General features: G+C 41.4%; 1 protein-coding gene across 7 annotated transcripts in view; it reads right to left on the bottom strand.

Annotated features, from left to right (window-relative positions):
• Positions 1-22,901, bottom strand: part of bcor.S (BCL6 corepressor S homeolog) — a 149,669-nt gene that overhangs the window by 30,905 nt on the left and 95,863 nt on the right. Inside the window, exons 1-4 of one of the 7 annotated variants that reach the window (XM_041583757.1) lie at positions 19,406-20,171; positions 4,724-4,853; positions 3,893-3,968; positions 837-3,599 (exon numbers count right to left, since the gene is read on the bottom strand). In XM_041583757.1, coding sequence (XP_041439691.1) covers positions 837-3,599; positions 3,893-3,968; positions 4,724-4,809 — 2,925 coding nt within the window. In that variant the 5' untranslated portion in view covers positions 4,810-4,853; positions 19,406-20,171. Of the gene's footprint in view, positions 1-836; positions 3,600-3,892; positions 3,969-4,723; positions 4,854-10,638; positions 10,846-17,922; positions 18,933-19,266; positions 20,172-22,901 lie in introns of those variants that run through there. The other 6 variants (XM_041583753.1, XM_041583752.1, XM_041583758.1 and 3 more) reach the window with 6 other exon arrangements.

The raw sequence follows: 22,901 nt of genomic DNA, 5'->3' as shown, positions 1-22,901 counted from the left end.
TGGTGCATAGACATGAAAAAAACATTTGAGTTTAATATTTGTACCAGGCCATTTGGATTCTTCAGTTGAAACACATTATATGCTAGCATACTTGCAAAATATAATTTAAAAATAAAATATAAACGTTCTAGGACACTAGTAAAGTGGTTATCCCTTAAAACACTATTTTGGTTCCAGAAAATAAGCTATGCACTACCTCTTTGCATGTGTTGTCTTTAGAAACACAAATTTTTAGTAAAGAGGTGTCATCACAATTTTCAATTATATTGATCCAACAAAGAGCTCTCTCCCGTGTTAGAACAGCCTTTGAGAACAGCTGTCCATCCTGAAAACTATTCTGTTGAACTACTAGTCTCCACATTTCTGAATAGCTGAAAGCTGGAGCTATAGTTCAGTAAATACTGGACAATTGGCGTCTTCATTTTGAAAAATAAACCATTGCTGATTACAATTTATAGCTTTTGTAAACGAATGTCTGATGCAGAAATTTTCTTCACAAAAGATTACCATACCTACAATCAAGCTTTCACCTTTTGCTACTAAAACAACCAACGTTGTGTACATCTTCACAAGTTACTGCAATTAGTATGCTTCTTAATAGACCACTTTGTTAATATAAGTTAGAATATAGTTTGTCAGGCAAGCATATGCCTAGAATAATAGTCTTTCAGGAATAATGGCAAGAAAGCCTCAAACTGGTTTTTAGCCTTTAAGAATAAGGGTTCTATTTTTGCAGTTGTCTACATTGGAGCAGATAGCTCTTAAAACAAACAATTTTGCAGTCATCAAATAAGTATCACATGCAATAAAAACATGAAAACATGCACCAAACTCACTTGCAAAGCCCTCTGCTCTCGGCCAAGTTGACTTGAGTCCGCATACAATTCTGTTGTCAAGCATTTAAACCGATCCGCCACATAACCTGCAGAGTTTTCTATCCTTTTTGTCAGTTTTGAGGACTTTGTTTTGACAAGTTTTCCATTAATTGTTTCAAATTCATCAGCAGCATCTCTGCCAAGAGACTCAATCATTTCAATATCAGACTGTCCATTTGGCCCAAGAAAAGGCTGCGATTTCTCCTGTACTCTGTTAAAATTTCCAACAGGAATATCATTGCTCTCTGGTGGTGCCAAAAATCTAGCACAAGCTTCAGCTGCACTGCAGTCTGTGTTTTGGTTGCCTAAAGGGCTCTCCTGCCTGTAGTGAAAAACAGGTGACTCTAGTTTAGTAGGCTTGGAAACTTGAAAAGATCTGTGAAATTCATTTGTTCTTTGAAACTCTTCTCTAGTTATAAGTTCTCTGTTCTGCAATCCCTGTTCTGGTTTCTCCGCAGTCATATTGTTTGTTTTGAAATTTTCAGGGACAAATCCATTCATTACCAAGTTAGTGTTGGATTTTGCATCTCTTTCAGCATTTGTGCTTAGCTTTTCTTGTTTTGAAACATGCCTGGAACTATGATGAGTCTTCAAGGCTTTGTCAGCAGGTACGTCAAAATTTAATTTCGAGTTTGAATCAGATATGTCCAACAGCCTACTCCTGGGTGGAGAATCGTCATACCTAGGTCTCTCGTGAGATCTAGATCTTCTTTCTTGTCCATCCTTGCTCATTTCTATAGTTGATGGTGGTAATAATATTGGATGGACCATTCCTAATGTGTCTTGATAAGTCATGTAATCCCTGTTAGTTGGGATACTATAAGGGATTCCTGGTTTGGGCGCCGTAGGCCCTGGAAAAAGACTACCATTGGAAAGCAAGAGAGGGTGGGGATAAACTGGAGCTTTGCTATGTAAGTGTAAATGTGATAGGGCAAGGGTCTCAGAAACCTGGTAGGGGATAAAACTGCTTGGGTAGGCCAAGGGAGGAGAACAAAAAGGCTCACTCTGATGTACAAACATAGGTGCAGCAGGGGGCATACTATTCTCATTTACTTTCATGGTGCACTCTGGAACAGATGGTTTTACCACCCTGTTATTTTTAACAGAGGTAGTAACGGATGTAGGTACCTGCTGAATAACAGATTTATTACAGTTTTCTGGATTTCGGACTTCTGCATTAGCATTTGGGGCAGGGGAAGCAGAAGCTGGTCGACCCATAGGTGGGACAATTCCTGGATTAATACCCACTGCACTTTCAGCACTTCCCATTCGAGGACACGAGGAGCTTCTTTGCTGTGGCATAACCCTCTCCAGAGTTTTGTTTTTAAGTGACATAATGATGCCATTAGTCTCTTCTTTATGAATAATACCAGGAACCACCCATGAAGATGCAGCGGTGCTGATAATTTCAGGTCTAACCATACCACTGCTATTTGTAGAAGGTGAAACAGCTTCTTTATGAGAATCCCTGCTAGTGAGACCCTTAGTATTCACATGGCTAGCAAGATGTAAAATAGATGGCAAATTCTCTGTACATTCCACTTTTGAAGTATCAGCATCACCAAACTTGGAAGACAAATCTAGTGGTTTTTCTCCTCCATCTTTATGAGACATTTGCTTCTGCATCAATACTGGAGATTTGCTTTCTTTTCTGTCCCTATTCTTTTTCAGTGGTGCTTGCACCTGTGCAATTTGAGGTTCATGATTTTTATGAAATTTTATGTTAGGGATCCTTAAAGGGGGGAAATCACTGCTCACATTAGTCAGTGGCTTTGAGTGGACAATGGAAGTAGGTGGAGTTGGTATTTTGACAAACGGAGCCTGAAACTCTGAAAAGCTATCTCCAACTTGCTGGACTGGGCAGTGAAGTCTAGAGGATGGTCTCTGAGATGGAGACAACAGCTCTGGTGAGATATTCCCAGTTGTAGATTTAGCACATGTGACCCTAGGTTGTTTGCTGTTTGGAAGATGTGAATATACATGGGAGTCAACTGCAGATCCATGGCTTACTCCTATTTTCCAAGGTAAATTCTTTTCTAAACAGTGTACTGAAGTAGGAATTGCAGGTGCAGCGGATGGTGGAGGTATTTTCATGGATGGTGCCAGACCTGATGTAACGTGAGGCCCTACGTAGTGCGAAGGTGGTATGTAGACAAATCGTTCACCATTGGGACAGACTGGTGAGTAGGCCAAATGCTGTGGTATGCTGTAAGCAGACTGCTGAGGTAGAAATGCTTTATACATATTTAAAGAATACTTATTTGGTGAATCAATAAAGGGATACATAGCTGGTGATGTGTTCTCCATATATGGATTCATCCATGGAATTCTCAAGTAATTAGCACCATTAACACTTAAAGGATTTTGTTTGTCACTTGATGATCTTTCCATCACAAGTGATTCACTGGTAGAAACAGGTGCCTTTTGTAGTCCTGGTGGTGTTTTAAACAAAGGATTAAATCCATTGGACTGTTTCACAGACATGTGAGAATTATCCATAGTTTCAGCAGCAGTAGGTTTGTACTGCAGATCGGGATTTCTGTTAGAGACATATCCAAGTCCAGGAATGGTTCTGGAAGGTTCACGGACCTTCTCTGGGCCAAGACCACACAAAGTAGGATACACCATGCCACTTGGAACTCTCATCCCTTCCTGCATAAGTCCAGTGCGGTCCATTGTAAGCGCTGTTAGGCTGTCAATACGATGTACAGCTGCTGCCTCGACCTTTCAGAAAGAAAGAAAAAAGTGTAGGAAGGCTGCTTTGTTAAACTGAAATTTAAGTAATATGGTTAACATTTACTTATTTATTCTACAAAACCAATTCCATAGTTGTATGACTCCATATATACAGTTTCTTATTTACATTTTAATATATAACTAGTTTTTTTTCTCCATATTGAGTATAGTCCCCTCTTGAATGTCAGTTACATATGTAATCCATAAAACTGTATATTAACATGTGTTATGCAATTTGAACTATTAGATTGAAACCCAAGAAGATTGCACAATGCACTTACCAAGGTGTGACCAAGATGATCTTCCCTTAGTTCAAGTCTTGCTTTCTGAATGTCCCCATCATTAATAAGGACTTTCCTGCAAAGGAAATACATTTTTTTTACATGAAATTTATGCCATTTTGGGAAGCTTTTGCCATAAAGCAGATTTTATTTTGCACCTTTCACTCAAATTATCATGAAGGGTGTTTGAAAGTCTCCTAAGCATAATGCATAATATTTAACCTGCCCCATGCCTGTTCTTGAAGCAGTAGCATGGGGAAGGTTCACTTTTTTTAGTCACTTGAGTCTAGTTGTTTCAACTGAACTCAGCAGCTTTTTGATTTGTGTGCAAATGGAAAAATGGAAAAAGATTCACATCACATGACTGAGTGGTAGATGCAAAATGAAATAAGACCAATAAAAATGGAAAATGACTGCTTAGGTGAGAGCATGTCTTTTATTATTTAGGTAAGCTGCTGTTTTGTAAAACTGTTCAGTACAGTACCAGGTATCCTATGACTGTAAGGATGGATAGCGTCCCCCTTTTAATTAGAAAACTTGTTTTTTATCTTCAGAATTAACTTATATCACAATTGGGAAATTTGCTCTTCAGAAATCTACAGCTTCTAAGCTTCTAATTCTGTATAAAGTACACAGGAATTGTTCTTTGTGTTGCAAACATTTATGACAAAACAATTTGCTAATAGAATAAATTCTAAAAGAAGCTAAAACACATGGGCAGATCTTACCTTGAGTACCATTATGTGTCTGAACAAGACATATTTACTTCTGTAATGTTTGTAGGGCAATATTCTATGTATGTATATAATTTAGATAAATTAGGGCTATTACCTGTCTTCATTGATGCCACACATGCGGACCCTCTCATTGCTCATCCAGCTGTGCACGTTCCCATACAGGGGGCTTGCAGAAAGCATTTTCTCTCCTTACGCTGCTGCCTCCCCTTCTTCTAATCTGTCCCCTGTGTAAAAAGATTAGATGGGGGGAGAGAAGCAGGTGAGAAAATGGAAGAGAAACTATTAGATAGTGCTAGCAGTGCACACAAGGGCACATAGTACTTTCTGCCACCCTTGATAACTGTGCTACCGTGAGTGACAAAACACCCCTAGTTTTGCTCCCTCCATCTTTAATGTAAATCACAAATGGAAAAAACAATGTCATTTGTGCTTTCCTAAATGTAGCATTACACTAGAGGATCCATTCCTTTGACAAGGTCACTAAATTAGTGGACCATTCCCTGTTGATAAGCCTATTTTGGGTTTAATTCAATTGCTGGCCCTAGGGCCAAAGACCGGATTACAACGGCAGGAATAGGATGGGTCAACCTGACTAATCGGAGGGCCAGATAAACTGCAAATTGGTATAAAGTACCCAACACTGCAGTTTCAACCTGCCCATTTATGGCCCCCTTAAATAGCCTGAAGTTGCCTCGTGAGAAAAAAACAGGGGCTACTTTGCAATATGTATGTTTTCCTACTAGCAATTCACATAACTGGTGGTGGGAAGGAAAATTAAGGATGTTTTGTTGCCCGCTGTAGTACATATCTACCCCAGGTAATATAAATGTCCCATGTGTCACTGCCCTAAACAGAGAAATTACCATGCTGAGGCAGAACCAACCTCACAATCCCACAACCAAAATATTCTTTATTTTTCATTTGAACATTTAAAAACAAACTAAGCAATTTAGAGAGATCAACTTTTGATGAGTGGCATGGCAGAGGAGGAGCGGTTGCTGAGGCTTATGAGCCTCTCGGCAGTGCTTGGTAATATAATACATATATATATATATATATATATATATATATATATATATATATATATATATATATATATATATATATATATATATATATATAAAACCAAAGGAATGGTGCACTCTGTAGACAAAATTAATACCCGGGTGCCAGCATGGGAAATAAGCAGTGAACAAGGATTGCGGGTTTTAGTGAAAATAAATAAATAAATGGCTTAATAATAAAAAATGTTTTTGTTTTTTCACTAAAACCCTGTGAGTTCCGCAATCCTTGTTCAACATATATATATATATATATATATATATATATATATATATATATATATATATATATATATATATATATATATATATATATATATATATATATATATATATATATATATATATATATATATATATATATATATATATATATATATATATATATATATATATATAATCTCTCAGGAACAGTGGAACACAGGGAAGTGGCAGATTTCTTCCCTTGCACCAAGGCATGACTGGGAGACGTTCCACTGAACTATGAGGTACATAGTGTATAATAACGTTCCACCTTGCTTTTGACAGAAGCCAAAAACACAATGTACAACATTTCTAGCCTATGTTTTCAGTAGCATTTAACTCTATTCTGGAGGGCTTACTAACAGAACGCTACAAGGCAAAACAACGTTCGATCATGGATTGAGAAGTCGCTTCAAGGCATTAGCTGTGTGACAAGCGACAATTAGTAGCAGCAGGAACGCGCCCTGCTGTTGGCTGCTGCAACAACAACGAGCAGATCGAGCGCAGGAGGGAGAAGGGTATCTATAAATATATTTAAGTGCGCAGCGATCATTGCATAGAGAAGTCACTTGCTGGCGTAGAGGACACACAGGCACGGTGTTATCTCAAGAATGCATTATCATACGTTTCGGCAGGCCAGGGCGTAAATTACACATGAGCAGGGGTAGAATGAGAGGGACGTTGCAACCAAATGTTTGTGCACATCCGATCTCTCCTTGTTAAACACAAACTAAACCGAGGGACTATTGTGGATGCATGGTGGGGGAAGAGGGCCCAATCCATGTCTGCGTCATCCCATAAGGCACTAATCACACGTGGTGATTCGTTTTCCAAAGTCTCCCGAAGTAGGAAACTGTATTGCCGCGTGTGATGAAGTAGCAACGAAGATTTTTCATTTTAGCCCGCGCAGAGTGAGGTAAGGCGTTCGGGGAGACGAGGCGATAGGTCGCCAGGCGACTAAATCTCTCCGAAAAGCTCAGTGTGACCTTACCTGTAGGTGGCCATACACGGGCCGATAAAAGCTGCCGACAGACCGAGTCAGCAGCTTATTGGCCGTGTATGGGGCCCTCCAAAGGGCTTCCCCGATCGATATCTGGCCAAAAGTGGGCCAGATGTCGATCGGACGGGACTAAAAATCTCAGATCGAGGCTGCATCTGTTCGTTGATGCGGTCCCGCAATCTGACCGCCCATTACCCATCGTTAGGATCCGATCATTGGGCCCTAGGGCCCACGATCGGATCAGCCCAATATTGCCCATATCGGGGAGAGATCCGCTCGTTAGACAACATCGCCCAAAGAGCGGATCTCTCCATGTATGGCCACCTTAGTTAGGAGCAGGGGAAGAAGATTGCTTACACATTAATGTGCCTTTTGCAAGATAAGATAACACTGGTTGTGCATCAAAAATCTGTTTTACACAAACCAGCTGGAACCCATGTCAAGCACCATCCTAGATTTTTAGTCTCATGATCTGGACAGACTCTAGCCATTACAAGCAGATGTATACTATACTGTTAATTCATTAATACAGGGCTGTCCAGTTGGTGTTAAACTAAAGGTTTCAGCATAATGTCACCCCTAACACTTCTGAACTGGAACAAGGTAAAGCTGAGCACACTCCCTCCTTTCCTGGCCTGGTGCACAATGTCTGGCACTCAAGGCGATTAAAGTGCAGGGTTACCCCTTGCTGTTTATTTTGTGCGAACGTGCAACATTTCGGGGCAAGCCCCTTTATCAAGCATATTTCGCACTAAATAAACAGCAAGGGGTAACCCTGCACTTTAATCGCCTTGAGTGCCAGTGTATTTCTATACAATTACCCCTAACACTTCCCCATTCTAGGAACATTGTACTTGAAAAAGTACACACACAAGCATAACCAAGGCCAACAAATATCTGTTTATGAGAATCCAGATAAATAGTTACATTCTTATAGTATGCACTTGCCAGATATGAGACAAAGGTTGCCTTAAAGGAACAGTTCAGTGTGAAAATATAAACAGTGTAAATAGGCTTTGATAGGCTGTGCAAAATAAAAAATGTTTCTAATATAGTTAGTTAGCCAAAAATGTAATGCATAAAGGCTGGAGTGACTGGATGTCTAATATAATAGCCAGAATACTACTTCCTGCTTTTCAGCTCTATAACGCTGAGCTAGTCAGCGACTTGAAGGGGGGCCACATGGTACATATCTGTTCAGCGAGTTTGCAATTGAACCTCAGCATTCAGCTCAGATTCAAAAGCAACAGATATGACTGATGTGGCCCCCATTCAAGTCTCTGATTGGTAACTGACTGGTAACCAGGGTAACCAGTCAGTGTGTAAACCAAGAGAGCTGAAAAGCAGGAAGTAGTGTTCTGACTAATATATTAGACATCCAGTCACTCCAGCCTTTTTTACATTAAATTAAAAATTAAAAATGTATACATTAAATTTTTGCATAACTGTATTAGAAACAAAAAATTTTTTTGCACAGCCTATCCATTTACACAGTTTTTATTTTTACACTGAATAATTCCTTTCATGGTTGGGAGTAAAAACCAGGAGTTTATTTTGCATACAATTGCTATGCATGTTTCGTTGCATGTTTAGTGAATTTAGCCTGCTATCTAGGTGGAAATAAATCATTAGCTATGGGGGGCGTGTGAGGTGCGCAGCAGCACAAGGCAGGTGAAAGCGCAAGAGAGGCTTCTTATTTCCCGTGTGATGTGGTCTCTTCACCTCATAGCCCAGCTGTGTTCTGGGGACAAATGTTCTTGCAAGGTCCACATAGGCCAGCCAGATGTCTAAAGCTGGCCATAGACGCAAAGATCCGATTTTCGGACCGTGTGTGGAAAGTCCCGACATTTTTTGTCCGGCGGAGATTGGACGTTTGGTCGATCGGCCGTTTGGTCGATCGGCCAGGTTCAAAGATATCTGTCGGCTGCCAATAATTTCTCTGCATGTATTGCAGATCGTACGATTTTCAGTGGGAGACTGTCACCAGCTTTGTCAGAAATAACTTTCGCACGATTGGTGTCAGGGGTAGAACATCTGCTGATCTGTTCTTTCACTACATTATTTGAATGGTTAGTGGCAGGTCGGGAGATGGGGAAGTCTGATCGTTCGAGGATTCGAATGATTGGATCTTTGCATCTATGGCCAGCTTTAGGCTCCTAACCAACACATTTAGTAGGAGCAATGTTGAACAGAAACACATTGCTTAATTCTGCACACAAGAGGATCTGAATTAGCCCTAAGCTGTGATGAACTTTTGAGGTGAGCTGAAGTAGTGACCCATTAATCTTAGCCAATTTATGGTAATATTGTCGTTCCAATGTGAAACAATACTCATGGTACTACACCCATTTCTTGTAGTTTAATTTGGTCAGGTTGGCGGGTGACAGCCCTTTATCACACCAGGTAGAAAGCAACGCAGCCAACCCTTCCACATTGCCCAGTACCACTTCAGGAGAGAGCCAGTCTGAAAGCACTGAAATAATGTCATATGCAAGTGTGCAGGGCCTAAAGTTGCAAAGCTGTGTTCTAGCTGTAATCTGTACCAAAATACCCTCTTTCTACCCTGTCTTTATTTGTGACATTGTACTGTGAACTCTTGTTGAACAACAAGGCATACTGCCCCTTCAATTACCCTGGGGATAGCATTGACTTTGAGGTTGGGTTGTTATCATAAGGGTCTGGCAGATTCGGGTACATTAGTCGCCAGGCGACAAATCTCCTCTTATACCCGTTGACTAATCTCCCCGATCTGCCTTCCGTCGGCTAAAATGTAAATTGCCTGGGGGCAGGCACACGGAACACTTTGTTTTCCGAAGTCGTCCAAAAGTTTCCTCATGAGGCAATTACGGGGACTTCGGAAAATGAAGCCTTCCGTGTGCCTGCCCCCGACGATTTACATTTTAGCTGGCAGAAGGCAGGGGAAGGCAGATCGGGGAGATTAGTTGTCGTGAATAAGAGATTTGTCGCCTGGCGACTAATCTCCCCGAATCTGCCCGTGTGGCCAGACCCTAAGAAAGGCTGACCTGTAGCAATGTAACTTCTTGTTGTTATATTTGTAGGCAGCTGTAACTAACCATGCAATAGTTTAGACAAAATAAAGTGCTTTCCCCAGGACATTTTAGATCCTGAAGATAGCACTTTGCCATATATTTTTTTTATGTAATAATCTTTTTTTTTTTTTTATACAGACACCTCATCATATTTAGCAGTAGCGACAAAATGAACATAGCAGGAGGCAGAGGCTAATTCCATTTGGAGAATTTGCCTTGCTAAAATTGGGAGCTCATGGGTTACACACATAGCGTGTCACAGGAGGAAAGTGTCAGGGAACAAGTTGGGTTTTATTAACAGGATTATCGCTGGGTGCATGATTTATTCCAGCGCTGGATTTTTTAATTGCTCTAGGGGGAAGACTCATTTTCTTGTGACTGCAACTACTTGCATCCTGCTGTTAAATGCTGGGTTAATAAGTAAGAGGAGGAGGATTTCAGGCTTACAATTGCGTCTGATTTTTCTAGCCATGCATTACAATGAAATAACAGACACTGTCATTTAAGACAGATTTGTGAAATGTGGTGTTCATGTAAAAAGCTGTGCTCTAATATACGGTTTTATAGTAGCTGTTCCCGTGTACCTAGCCTAAGGCTACATAGTAACTCTGATCAGTGGGTTAGAATAGAATAGTAGGATAGTTTTTTTACTTACAAAGGTCAGGTAATATAGATTAGTCTGCAGACCCTCCCCCTGCGTGCAATTTGTTTTTGCCACAACCGGCCAGAAGAAGGGAGACTGCAGCAGGAAGAAGCAGAGCAGGGCCCACAAGAGGCGGGAGCCAACCACCAAGAAAAAGCTCCCGCTGGCCATTAGGTGCCCCATTCTGGTGCATCCAGAAGATTTGGGGATGATACACAACTTGTCTTAATACCAATGTTCACAAAATGGCTCCTGCCTGCTTTGATTGTGTAATTCCAAGACTGAAGGAAACAAAATGTAAATAATAAATATAGTGTAAAGTAAAGTAAATTTTATTTTGCTCAACTAACATGATAGAAAATAATTTGGAATTTTGTCTTAGGGTGACAAGTTCCCCTTTTTTTATAATCAAATCTAAATCCACAGTGTAGCAAAAAAAAGTCCCATTAAAATGCACCATAACACCTATGTATACAGCAGTGCAAAAAGGTTGGTTTAGAATTAATTACACTCATTTTAATTATGTTTGCTGTTGGACAAAGAAATTCCATTTTATTAAAGAAATCAGTGAGACCCACAGCATGGCAACCCATAGTTGGGTCCCAACTCATAGCTTCTGAATCCCAGGTGTACCCTAGGATTGATACCATTTGAAGCTAGTAAAAGAATGTTCCTGGCTCAATTTATTTAGATTCAATCAAGTACTGATTTGTATATATCCATGCTCACAGGATTTTCCAGGCAGTGTCCCACAGAGATTCTAATCCAATTTATTTGAGCCTGGAGCTCAGAAAAATAAAGCCATTGACAGAGAACGTAAGAAGCTAAAGCAAAAACTGAAGCAGGATTCCATGCAATAGGGTTAAAACTATTTCACACAGGAAGTTGTAGCTACACCTGCCATGCAATGTATTTGGATGTGTGCTGAATGTGTGGCAAATAAGAAGAGGGCATAGTTATAGTTTGCATCGGTAACTTTAACTCTCAGATTAATACTCTATTGTGCTTTCAGCTAGTTTTACAATTCAAGGCCAAGGGAAACTTGTGTTTTAAAGAATGGGCAATAATGAATATATAGAAGCATTGCATTGCTTTATGAAAGATCTTAAGTATGTTATGTTCTGTAAGCACATGAAGTGGCATTGCATCCTGCAATTATGCAATGCACTGTGTACCCAAGTGGTGCTATATAACCCTATAAATGCATACCTATTTTACACTGTATACTAGGAAAAAAATACCGGCCTTCCTATATATTTCTTTTTTTCCCTATTAATAACATTGGGATGAACCATCATTTTTACCAGCCAGGCCGGTAAAATACCGGCCAGGTGGCAACCCTATCTTAAACACAAGTCAAAGCAGGCTACAAACTAACTCTGTGGTGTTCATTTAGCTCTACTTGTATCTACCTGTTGAAAGGTTTGAATGTTTGGGTGAAGCACTGACACAGCAGTGTTACAAAACCTGGAAAAAGTTCTTTATTGGACACAGTTTCTGTCACTAGAAACAAACAGGCATTGATCCATATTAGCTCCTAAAACAGATCTATGTATGCCACACCTTAGCTGATTAAGCTTGCTAGACTGTAAAGTCTACCACTCAGAGCCCCTTTGTGTATTTTAACTACAAAGGCTTTGGACTGAAAGGACCCCATTGTGCAGCACCAAACAAATTCTTGAGATTTTAAAAAAAAAAACAAGTTTCCTGAAATGGAAAAAAAAAAAACAATTAGGTAGTCTACACTAAGTGGCTGACTTGTTAAACCAATCATGATGGCATAAAAATTATATCAATTAAAATATGACTGTTCCTGTATCTAGGAATCCTTATCTCCAGATTATTTCACCCTAGATAAATGCATATTTTGTCACAAATGTCATGGGCAACTTTGCTAAACGATCTTATGAGTAGGAGAGGATCAGATTGCATTTTTACTTGTCTTCCCATTTCACTTATAAATGAAGGTGAAAACATATTAAAGGAACCCTAGCCATTAAATCAGACAAGATCTCCACTTCAGATGGCACGGAGGCTAAGATTTAAAAAAATTCCAGTACAAGAAGTTTGTTATAATTTGGCTCCCTGACTATTGATGCTGGAATAAATAATTATTTCTTATGACACCAGATTCTGCAGGCCGTGCATCCTTTTCAGTGAAACTGCCTCACCTTAACAGATTTCCTGTATTACAAACTGGGATTTGACTGTACATCAACCTATATTAAAATCTAAAGATTTCTATGTTGCAAACATGGTGCTGAGAAACAGAGAGCGGCATCTGTCCCCACTTTAGGAAGTACTTTTAAATGAGGTGCTTATAGCAATGATTCAGTCATGCAGACCCACCTCCGCATTGGCAAGAATAGCCTGAAAGTTGTTCTAACAGTAGTGTGATGCTGCATTTTTTTTTTTTTAAAAGAGCCCAGGCAGCACAAACAATTACAATATGCTCAGACATTTTGTCTGAGCTACGTGTTAAATCCTGTATCAAACCATGTTCTTTATATTACGTATTTGCTGTGGCACAACAGTTCTGCTTTTTAGGGTTGGGGTTCTACACATTTTCAGTTGAGAACATCCAACATAAAAACAACAAAAAACAAACAAAAAAAGGGGAAAGCTTCCACCTAAATGTATTTCTCGTTTATTTAAGGTGTTTCTTATTCCAGAGCTTCATATAGCATTGTTTATATTATTCTTGCCTTTTAAACAAAACGTTATATTCAGTAGCTTCATTTAAGTATTTAGCCTTATAAACATACACAACAAATAGTTACAGCAGATGACATATTACATATACTGTATTTAACAACAGCTTTTGTTGAATGTTATCAGCTGTAATATGGTTAAATGCTGACATTTCAAGCTTATGTTATCTAACAATAGAAGACCCTGTGTAGGGCACAATGTTGCAGAGATACAACTTCAGGAAGACAACGACTATTTCTTCTATAACAAAAGCCAAACCGTGCAGTGAAAGGTGCTGTCAAGCTTTGTTGTATCTGTGTGTTACTACTCTAGCCAATATGCTATAAACATTTAAATGGCAATGTGCCATTAGCCAAGCTAAATAACTACACTTGCTTTTAAAGTTATACTACCACAAAAGACAAACATATGCAAAACAGGAAAAACCAAATTGATCACAGAAAGTCTATAATAAAACTTGTTTGATATGGAGCCACTTTTTACACATATTGTCACTGTGTTTCTATTGTGACCTCTTGCAAATGCTTCAGTTAGGTAAAGCATGGTCTTGGGTTAAGAATTTTCCAAGGGAAATACGAGCTATGCCAACAGAAATGGCTGGAACCCATTTTCCATTTCACTAAATAGGAACAACACTAGCTATGGGGCATATCTATAAATATCTATTTTTATAATGGTATATGAAGCAAGAAATTTCCAACTTGTTGCTGCTGTAAAAGCAAATGTTCCAATGCTCCCAAAACCCCCCTGGTTTAGAAAACGTAATACGAAAGCAGCCTGTTATTCCAGAAATCTGCATGCAACGTGCCAGCCTCCAACACAGTCGGAGAGCCTGCTCATCATCAGTCCCACACATATTAAATATAGCCTTTTAGTTCCTGAAGCAGTGGCTGCGAGCGCAAGCCTTTTATTATTCGTATTAATCACGCATAACGCTTCCAGCTGTCCCTACAGGGCTCGTATCGCTCATGAGACAGCCCTCTGTTTTATCTCCAACTTCTCCCTAAGCAGGTTGTCTGCTTTCACCAAGGGGTATCAAAACTGCTTGTTGATGTTTCAATCTGGATGTTTCCTTTTTGCAGAGGAAACCAATTGTGCTTTGAAAGCTCAGAGTTTCCGCTATAAAACACCATTATGTTTGTCCACTAAATATACCATGTGATACAGCAGGCAAGCCTCCTACTCTTCAGGGCTATGTTACACTAGGCGACAAAAAAAATCATTAGGAACTTAAGCCTAAACTAGTAAATAATGGACAGCGCTGAGTGCCATCTTGGCATTTTAACCCCTCCCTAATTATTGACAACAATGCTATTGCTGACACCCAGCATGGTGGAAATTGGAAAAAAACCCAGTAAATTTTACTCTTCATGTAGCAATACATAGCGATTATCACACTTGACCAATCAGACAAAATTGCTGATTGAATTGCTGCGGGTTACTACAGAGTAAAATAACTTATTGGAAGGGAATAACTTATTGCAAGTGACAATGGTTGACTATATCTGTCTTAGATTATGTTTCAAAACTGACCAGCACTAGACAGCATAGATAGTGTAAAACCGAATGGCACCAATTCCAATTCTGGTAACTAAACCACTTTCAGATAAATCAGTCTATGGACTGGCCCAACCAAGACAATGAAATAATTGTGCTCTCTATTCAGTTGTTAACGAAGTTAGTTAAAATGGACTTCTTAGAAGAAGATAAGAGGAGAAAGGGAAGCCAAATTTGTTTTGCAATGTAATATGTATATAGTTCAACCTTTTCAGATGTATTTCACAAAGTAACATTATTAAGCACTATAAAAGAACATACAATGTAAATGCAATTCTGTATACTAACCGGTTTTATTGTGGATGACATGCACATGGCTTTCATGCTAGCAGAAATCATAAGTGAAACAGCAATGTTTACAACCGGTTCTGTGCTATGCAGTTAACTTAAATGTGGGTCTGATGTGTGTCAGGTGTCCTGTGCTTAATGGGGACCATGATATATAAAAAAAAGAAAGGGCCAGACCAACTTTTCTGCTTCTGTCCATTTTAGTTTGACAAGTCCCAAGAATGCACAAGACCTATTTACAGATGCATTGCAGTGCATGACTTTTGCACAGTGCAGCACCCAAGTTAGAACACTTAAATACTAACCTCAGAGTAGGGAAAATGAAGCCAGGGCCCTTTGTACATCAACAACATATAAAAGCTAGATGATACCTAAGCTGGCCATAGACACATAGATTTGATCGTACGAATCAATGTACGATTGGACTTTACCATCTCCCAACCTGCCACTAACCATTCAGATCAAAGTCTTACCATTCCAACCAAATAAAGTAAAGAACAGATCAGCTGATGTTCTGCCCCTGACAGCAATCATACGATAGACAAAGCTAGTGACAGTCTCCCACTGAAAATCGTACGATCAGCAATACATGTAGAGATATTATCGGCAGCCGACAGAAATTTTCTAACCTGTTCGCTTGATGAGATCTTTACGTCTATGGCCAGCTAAGAATGCCGCGCCAGGCAGACCCATCAGGGGAGGTTGCACAGTAAATACAGTCACATGTAAGCAGCTAGGATAGGAAAATAAGGCGTCTCTGCCCGTGACTGAAGCTTGACATTTCCCAGGCAGCAGGAGGCTTTGCTAGGCTTCTGTTCATTGTTACACATATTGCTATCGTTATCCAAGTGGCTCTCCCCCATGGTGCACCCTTGCCCTAGGCTCACACGGCAAGCTTGGGCGGAGTGCACTACTGCTGGGCATGGGTCCCACTCTGGGCTTAAAGCATTGCACAAGTGGCAGGAAATGTCTAGCAGGTAATAAAAAGGCAATAATAATAATAATGTGGTACCGCAGGGTTATGGGACAGGCGGGGAGGTGTCCAAAATTAGGCAAACCAGTGGCACCTCGCAGTAACATAACTTGGTGGGGACGGGCCCTGGTGCGAGCCGTGCAGACGGGCCCGCCCCCACCCTCGTGTGCGCGATTATACTGTGCCGCTGCAGCCCACTCCAGCCGGCTGCAGCGCGCACAATCTTCCGGGGGGCCCTGCGGGGGTGCGGGCCCTGGCCCATTTGCACCCCCTGCTCCCCCGGTAGTTACGCCCCTGGCACCTCGCCCTGTAGCACCGTCTCCGTGCTCCGGGGTCTACTTTCAGTGATGTTATCCCGTTATGATCTACATCCATAAAAGAATTGTTAGCATTCTGTTCCATGGAAAATATTACTTATATTATTTTACTTTTATATTACTTAAATATTATATTGATTTATGAGAGAATTTGTAGTGCTGTATTTAACAAACAACTATTTCTTATGTAATCTTAAAGTAATAAATGTCTGAACGAAAAGCATGAAATAGGAGGGTGATTTAGATAAGCCAATTGTTGACAGTGTCTTGAGATCTACTGATCACCAACTAGAGGTCTACTGGTAGATCAGACCTAGCAGTGAATATAATAATACCATGTGAGCAGTGGTGAGTCAATAAGTTCTATAGCGAAGCTTAGCAAGGTTTGGGATGGCATGCTGGGAGTCTTAATTTGACTAAATCAGCAGCGCTGCAGTTTGCCTACCCCTAGCAGAAAAAAACGATACATATTCCTTTATGGAATATAGCACAGTAGACTAGGGATGTAACTACAGATAAAGCAGGGTGCCCAGGATGTATGGGGATCCCATGAGGCCCTAATTAAGGAGTCATTTTAATATATATTTATATCTCTGGAGAGTTTGTTGGAACCTCAAATTATTTTGCTGTGGGTCCAGCAACATCTAACTATGCCACTGCGGAACACTATATGTGTTATTGGAGGTCAATAAGCGATAGGCACAAGAGTTTAGCTGCCCTGCATGGGATCGCCGAGGAAGATAAAGCAGCCGCTGCAGCCAGAAGGCGGCGGAACAAACAGGCGGATGCCAGGAGTCCTTATTTGATCGCAAGAGAGCGAGACTTAACTCCTTCTAATCCCACCGGCACTATAGCTCGGGGGAGGGGGATAGCCCAGTGCAAAGTAAATATGCTTTCGCAATTAACTCATGCCTTCCAGTCATACGCCAACAGCACTTTGCAAGCCAAAAAGAGAGGACTTTGCACCTCTTTTAATAGTCTTTACCAAGCACAATACCTCACAGGGACAGATAAACAACAGCCCATTTAGGCGTCACAATGGCTTTTATTAACCCCATCGACTTGCCTTCAGCGCCAACAAACGCTGAGTGCCGGCAATAAACAAGTCACACACAGAACACCAGGAACCGCTCCATTAAAACGCACTGCTGAACTGGATTCCTGGGGAACCCACGTCACGCCTTATTTCAAAGTACAGCTGCCAGTGTGTCCCTTCTGCTGTTACCAAGGGGCCCATTATTTTCTCTGCTCCATTAACTCACTTCTATGGGCACATTCTGAAATAGATGGAGGGTGACGGTACATATAATATAAAAACCCCAGTGCCTGAAAGAAACTATCTCAGCGATTAGAACAATAAGGGTTACTCGTTATCTCTGGCGGGGTACAAAAACCGTGTTACACGTTCCGATTCTCGGGAAAATGAATGGCAGTGCCCTTAGCGCTCACCTTGACGTGCAATTCTCGTGGAGATCGATACGGTCAGTCACAGTGTTTGCCAGCAAACCTTTCGTTCCGTGCTCTAAAAGCTGGACATTTTGGTGCGACTCTCGCAGCGTACGGATATGATGGTGAATCGTGCCGAACCCATAATAACCGTGACCTTAGTTTACACCCCGCTCCTTGTTTCCGATCTAAATGCGCGCCGTGCCCTCAATTTTGTTTTCCACTGAAAGCGCTGCCTCTGTACAGGCCGAGGAACTGAAACACACAAGGGCGGCGGGCGAGGCTACATTGAAGGATGGGAATGCAAGCGGAAACACTTGTCGTTAAAATTAAAAGAAGCGCGACGGTTTAAGTCCCCCGGGTACTGGTGTTCTGATTAGAAAAGGGCGATTCGTGAGGGCAGTGGGACAGAATATGCGCTATATTCGGGTTATACAACAGGGAGAGGGGTGCATCTTGGAAACCACACAAACAGGGCACAAACGACCACCTATGTCCACAGAGCTTCGATGTAAATCCAGCCCAAGGTGTTAATAATTTAATAAATCGGGGGCAGACAGAAGTATCGCTTTTGCTCCCTCGAATCGCACGGAGCCGAATAGGATGATCGGTTTCGATGCGGAACGAGCCATCTATGCGCACAGGGAGATTAAGGGTGGGGGATTAAGCAAAAACAGGGTTTAAATGTCTAGGGTATTTAAATCCTCATAAAAAGATCATGTAATGTGTTAAAGTTCTCCGGGTCAGGAGTGTAGCCAAAGCTTTATTCCGGCGTTTAGAATGCACAGATAAAGCGAGGTGACAAATGGCTTCAGAATTAGAAAATCGCTGTAAAGGGTAATCAAGAGGGTAACTGAATGTGTCCAGCAAAGACTCGACACCCGGCAGGGCTAATTGGGTTGCTGCGATGCGCAGCGCTCGGGCTACTGAAGGGTTAAGACGTCTCTTTTGGGAGATCGCCAGCTCGATGTTGGGATTAGCCGGGAATCTCTGCGCAGTGGATGCCTCATTTCATTTCAAAAAGGGGGGGGGGGGGGGGGGGGGTTGCACAGGAAATCTGGGGCGTATCGGGGGAGCCAGCCAACCTTACGACTCACGATTGAATCGAGTATTGCTAAATATCGCCCAGTCCTAATACCAGTTTCCCTTTCACGCGATAAATACGGCAACGCAAAACTGCGCAGATAAAGCAATTAGCCATTTAATTAGAGCCGACTCGGATGAAAAAGTAATTTGCTAGGGATGCCCTGCGCGTGGGAAAGTGTATTTCTATTAAACCTTAATTCCGGACACTACGGATCCCCCTACACACAAAGACAAATATGTACAGTTATTACAAACACTCACTCCACCCGCTGCCGATATCACAGTCCCAGCAGCACGTACTATCCGCCTTTCATTGGAATCCGGAGAAATACAGAATGAGCGTCCAGAAGCCGTGATCCTCCTGGACTCATGAAAGAACAACACGATCCCGCAGTCTCACCTGCTGTTCCGGGGCACGCGCTTCTTCTTCTCAACGAAAGGATCGGTGCTCCGCCTGGGCTCAGCCAGGCATTACAAAGCGGGGAAATCTCTAGTGTAACGATCCTCCTCGCCGCACATCTCCACAGGAAAGCGAATACACGATGTCAGCATTGCTCCATTTACACAGCTAAATCGCACTCCCGATGAGACCCCAGTTGCAAGAATTAAATAAATCCACCGAAATCCTGGACGAACGAAGCGTTTTTGTTCCCGTCTGACAAGCGGCGATCGGAGCAAAGTTTATTATTGTTATTTGCAGGATGGTCTGTGCGCTGAGCGTGATAGGGTCCTACCCTATTGGGAGGAGGTGCTGGAAGGAGGAGGGGTGGGTTAGCGAGGTCAATCTCCGAAGCCCCCAGGAAAGAAGAAAGAGGAACGGTGGGAGGTGACAGCAGGATCCGACCCAGCCTCCTCCTCTTCTTCCTTCCCCCTCCTCCCTCGGTGTTAGCTGGGGATTGCGGTGGCTGCTGCGCTGAAGGAATTGAAAGTGAGAGCACAAGGGGAAACCCGGCGATTGCTACTTCGGGGGAAATGTGGTTAAAGTGCTCCCCTCTGCTTCATCCTCTTGGTGTCCGTTTATTAGCACTCAGTAAGTGTCGGTGGCCCATACATACGCCTAGCGTGCCAATGGCTCTTGCATCGATTCTCTACAGTGGTTCTGTCTTTTAGCCGCAGACAAAATATTTCTTCAGGTTGAGATGGATAGAGTTGCCACTGGTATCCTTACTAAATATAGCACTGATTTGCGCCTCTATTCCTATCGTGATCTGTCTGAGCCATCGAATATCCTACAGTCAATGCCAGTAAATGCTAAACTGGCGCTAAACCGAACTGAAATCATCCGGGGCTCTGCTTTCTGTCGGTGCGCCAGTGCTTCTTTCTACAAAATTGGGGGGTTGTGGAAGCACTCCTAAGGCTAAATCAAAGTATATTTAAGTATAATGGAAGTGCTACTTACAATGCACTTCCCTGGGCCCCTGTCTCATAAGTAATTCAATATAAATGCAAGTGCATGTGTTTACAAAAACAGGGGTTTTTTAGTTACAAAGTTATGATCATAAAGTTGAAAAGCCACCATACCTTCTTTCTAGACTGATTTTGTGCGCCAGTGCTTCTTTCTAGACTGCCCATTCTGTCTAGTACTTTGCTACGCTCCTCTTTTATCCGTGACTTCGCTCAGGGTGCTTTTTTCCTGCTCTAAGCGTGGCCATACACTATGGGGCAGATTTATCAAAGGTCGAGATGAATTTGAAAAAATGCGAAAATTCGAATAATTAAATTTATCGTGTACTGTCTCTTTAAAAATTCGACTTCGACCATTTGCCATCTAAAATCTGCCGAATTGCTGTTTTAACCTATGGGGGACCTCCTAGAACCTACTTGGAGTCAATTGGTGGACTTTGAAAAATCGAAGGTTATTTTGGGAAAAATTTAAAATCGAATTCGATCGAATGTGCTATTCCTTCATACGATTCGAATACAGACCTTTTAGATCGAAAATTTACCTATTCGACCAAAAAATTTACTTAATTTTGGTTGGTCTTTTTGAATTCAATTTCGAAGTTTTTTTCAATTCGAAATTTGACCCTTGATAAATATACCCCTATAAAATCCGCTCATTTGGCAAGGTCGCCAAACGAGTGGATCTTAACCGGATATGCCCTCTAAAAGCTGGGCGATAACGGATGAATCTGAAAGTTCGGCCCATACCACAAATGGGCTCCCAACAGGTCGCAGGACCACATCAAATAGCCAATTCGGTCCTGGATCTTACAAAAAAAAAATCAAACTTGACTGATCGATATCTGGCCAATTTTTGGCCTGATATCGATCGGGAGGACTCGTGGGGAGCCCCCACACATGGGCAGATAAGCTGCCGAATCGGTCTGAAGGACCCATATCGGCATCTTTAATCTGCCCCTGTATGGCCACCTTTACTCTCTGGGCACCATTCTCTCTAGAGATAAAACTCTAACCACCAGCCCAAGTCATTGCAAAGTGCTACTGCAGAACTTCCTTGCTAAGTCTCCCAGCTGCCCTTACATTTAACAACTCAGTAGATTTAATCTCATCAGTTTTGATTGACTAAAAGCCATACACCTGGTAAAGGAGATGTTATAGTGTCTTATAAAAAAAAAACCCGGGGAAGTCCAACCTTCGGATCCTGAGCTAATAAGTCACCAACGTTCTCCAGATTGCTTCTGTAGATCGGACCTTACTGTGACACCTAAAAAAGGTTTTGGGGGGGAGGGTGTGTCAGACGTAACATTGGCCAAAGGTTTCAGAGAAAACTTTTTGTGAGTTTCAGTCCCTGTATAAACATATGTTTCCTATAGATAACATGAATCCTGGCTACAGTGTTATATTATTACACAATTAGTTATAAGGAAGAATGATTGTGCATCTCCTCGCTCCTGGGTGCACGTGTTGAGAAACCTAAGCGGTTCACTTTCAGTTTATACCAGAAGCAGTGTATTTACATAACTTATATTTCACCTTTTGCTTGCAGATCAGTTTTCACTTAGTAGCGGAACAGAAGCGCTGAGCAGCCAGGCCTGACCTCGTGCTAGTGATGGGGAAACCGGCCAGAATCATATGGTCTGGGATAGCGGAGTTTGCAGGAATCTATGATCTGCGAACTCTATTTGTTCTAGGGAATAAGGATAGCCACCTAGCAACAGCTGTTGGGTTAGACGGCAGTCTCCCGAATAGATCGCTGGAAACTTCTGATGCTCTGAAAAGAGCAGGAAGAAGTTACAGGAACAGGATCTCTTAACTCTCGCGAGATCTTGTTCCTGTCAGAATTTTTCGGAAGACTGGTGATGGCTATCCTTAAGTATACCTGTTTTCAAATAAGAGTGAAAAAACACATTTTTGAAATAAAATAGGGTAACTCTTTATTCCTTGAGAGGAAGAGATAATAAAGAAACTTTTTAGTAAGATATTTGTAATTGTAACAAATTAAATTCTTTAGTGACATTTGAGAACTAAAATTGCTATGAGATACTTTGTAATTCAATTGAAATAAATTTCAGTGTGTATCTTTTTTGACTGAAATATCTTCTATTTTGTATCTTTAGTAGATGAGTTATTGTCCACCTTAGCTGGTTTGTTGAATCCAGTAGAGAAAAGAAAATCTTTGTTTATTATCAGTTTATCAATTTAACACATGTAAAACTAAACCACCAGTTAACTTGGGTGGGATGGGCGCTGTTGCTAGGTGGCGATCCTTATTCATAGATTCCTTCAAACTCCTCTTTGTTCATCGGGAGGATGCCACCTAGCAACAGCTGTTGGGTAGAATAACACACCTGGTGGTTGCCCGAATGAAATTGAGTTTATCTTGCTCTGTAGGTCTCCAATAATATTTAGAAAATGTCCTCTGAAAAGACCACCTGGTGGCTTTGAGTATGATGGGAAGTGATACACCCTTTGATGCTGCCTTTTTGGCTGTG

This window comes from Xenopus laevis, chromosome 2S (assembly GCF_017654675.1).
Source record: "Xenopus laevis strain J_2021 chromosome 2S, Xenopus_laevis_v10.1, whole genome shotgun sequence".
Taxonomy (NCBI): Eukaryota; Metazoa; Chordata; class Amphibia; order Anura; family Pipidae; genus Xenopus; species Xenopus laevis.
This window is presented reverse-complemented; position numbering and strand designations above follow the sequence as displayed.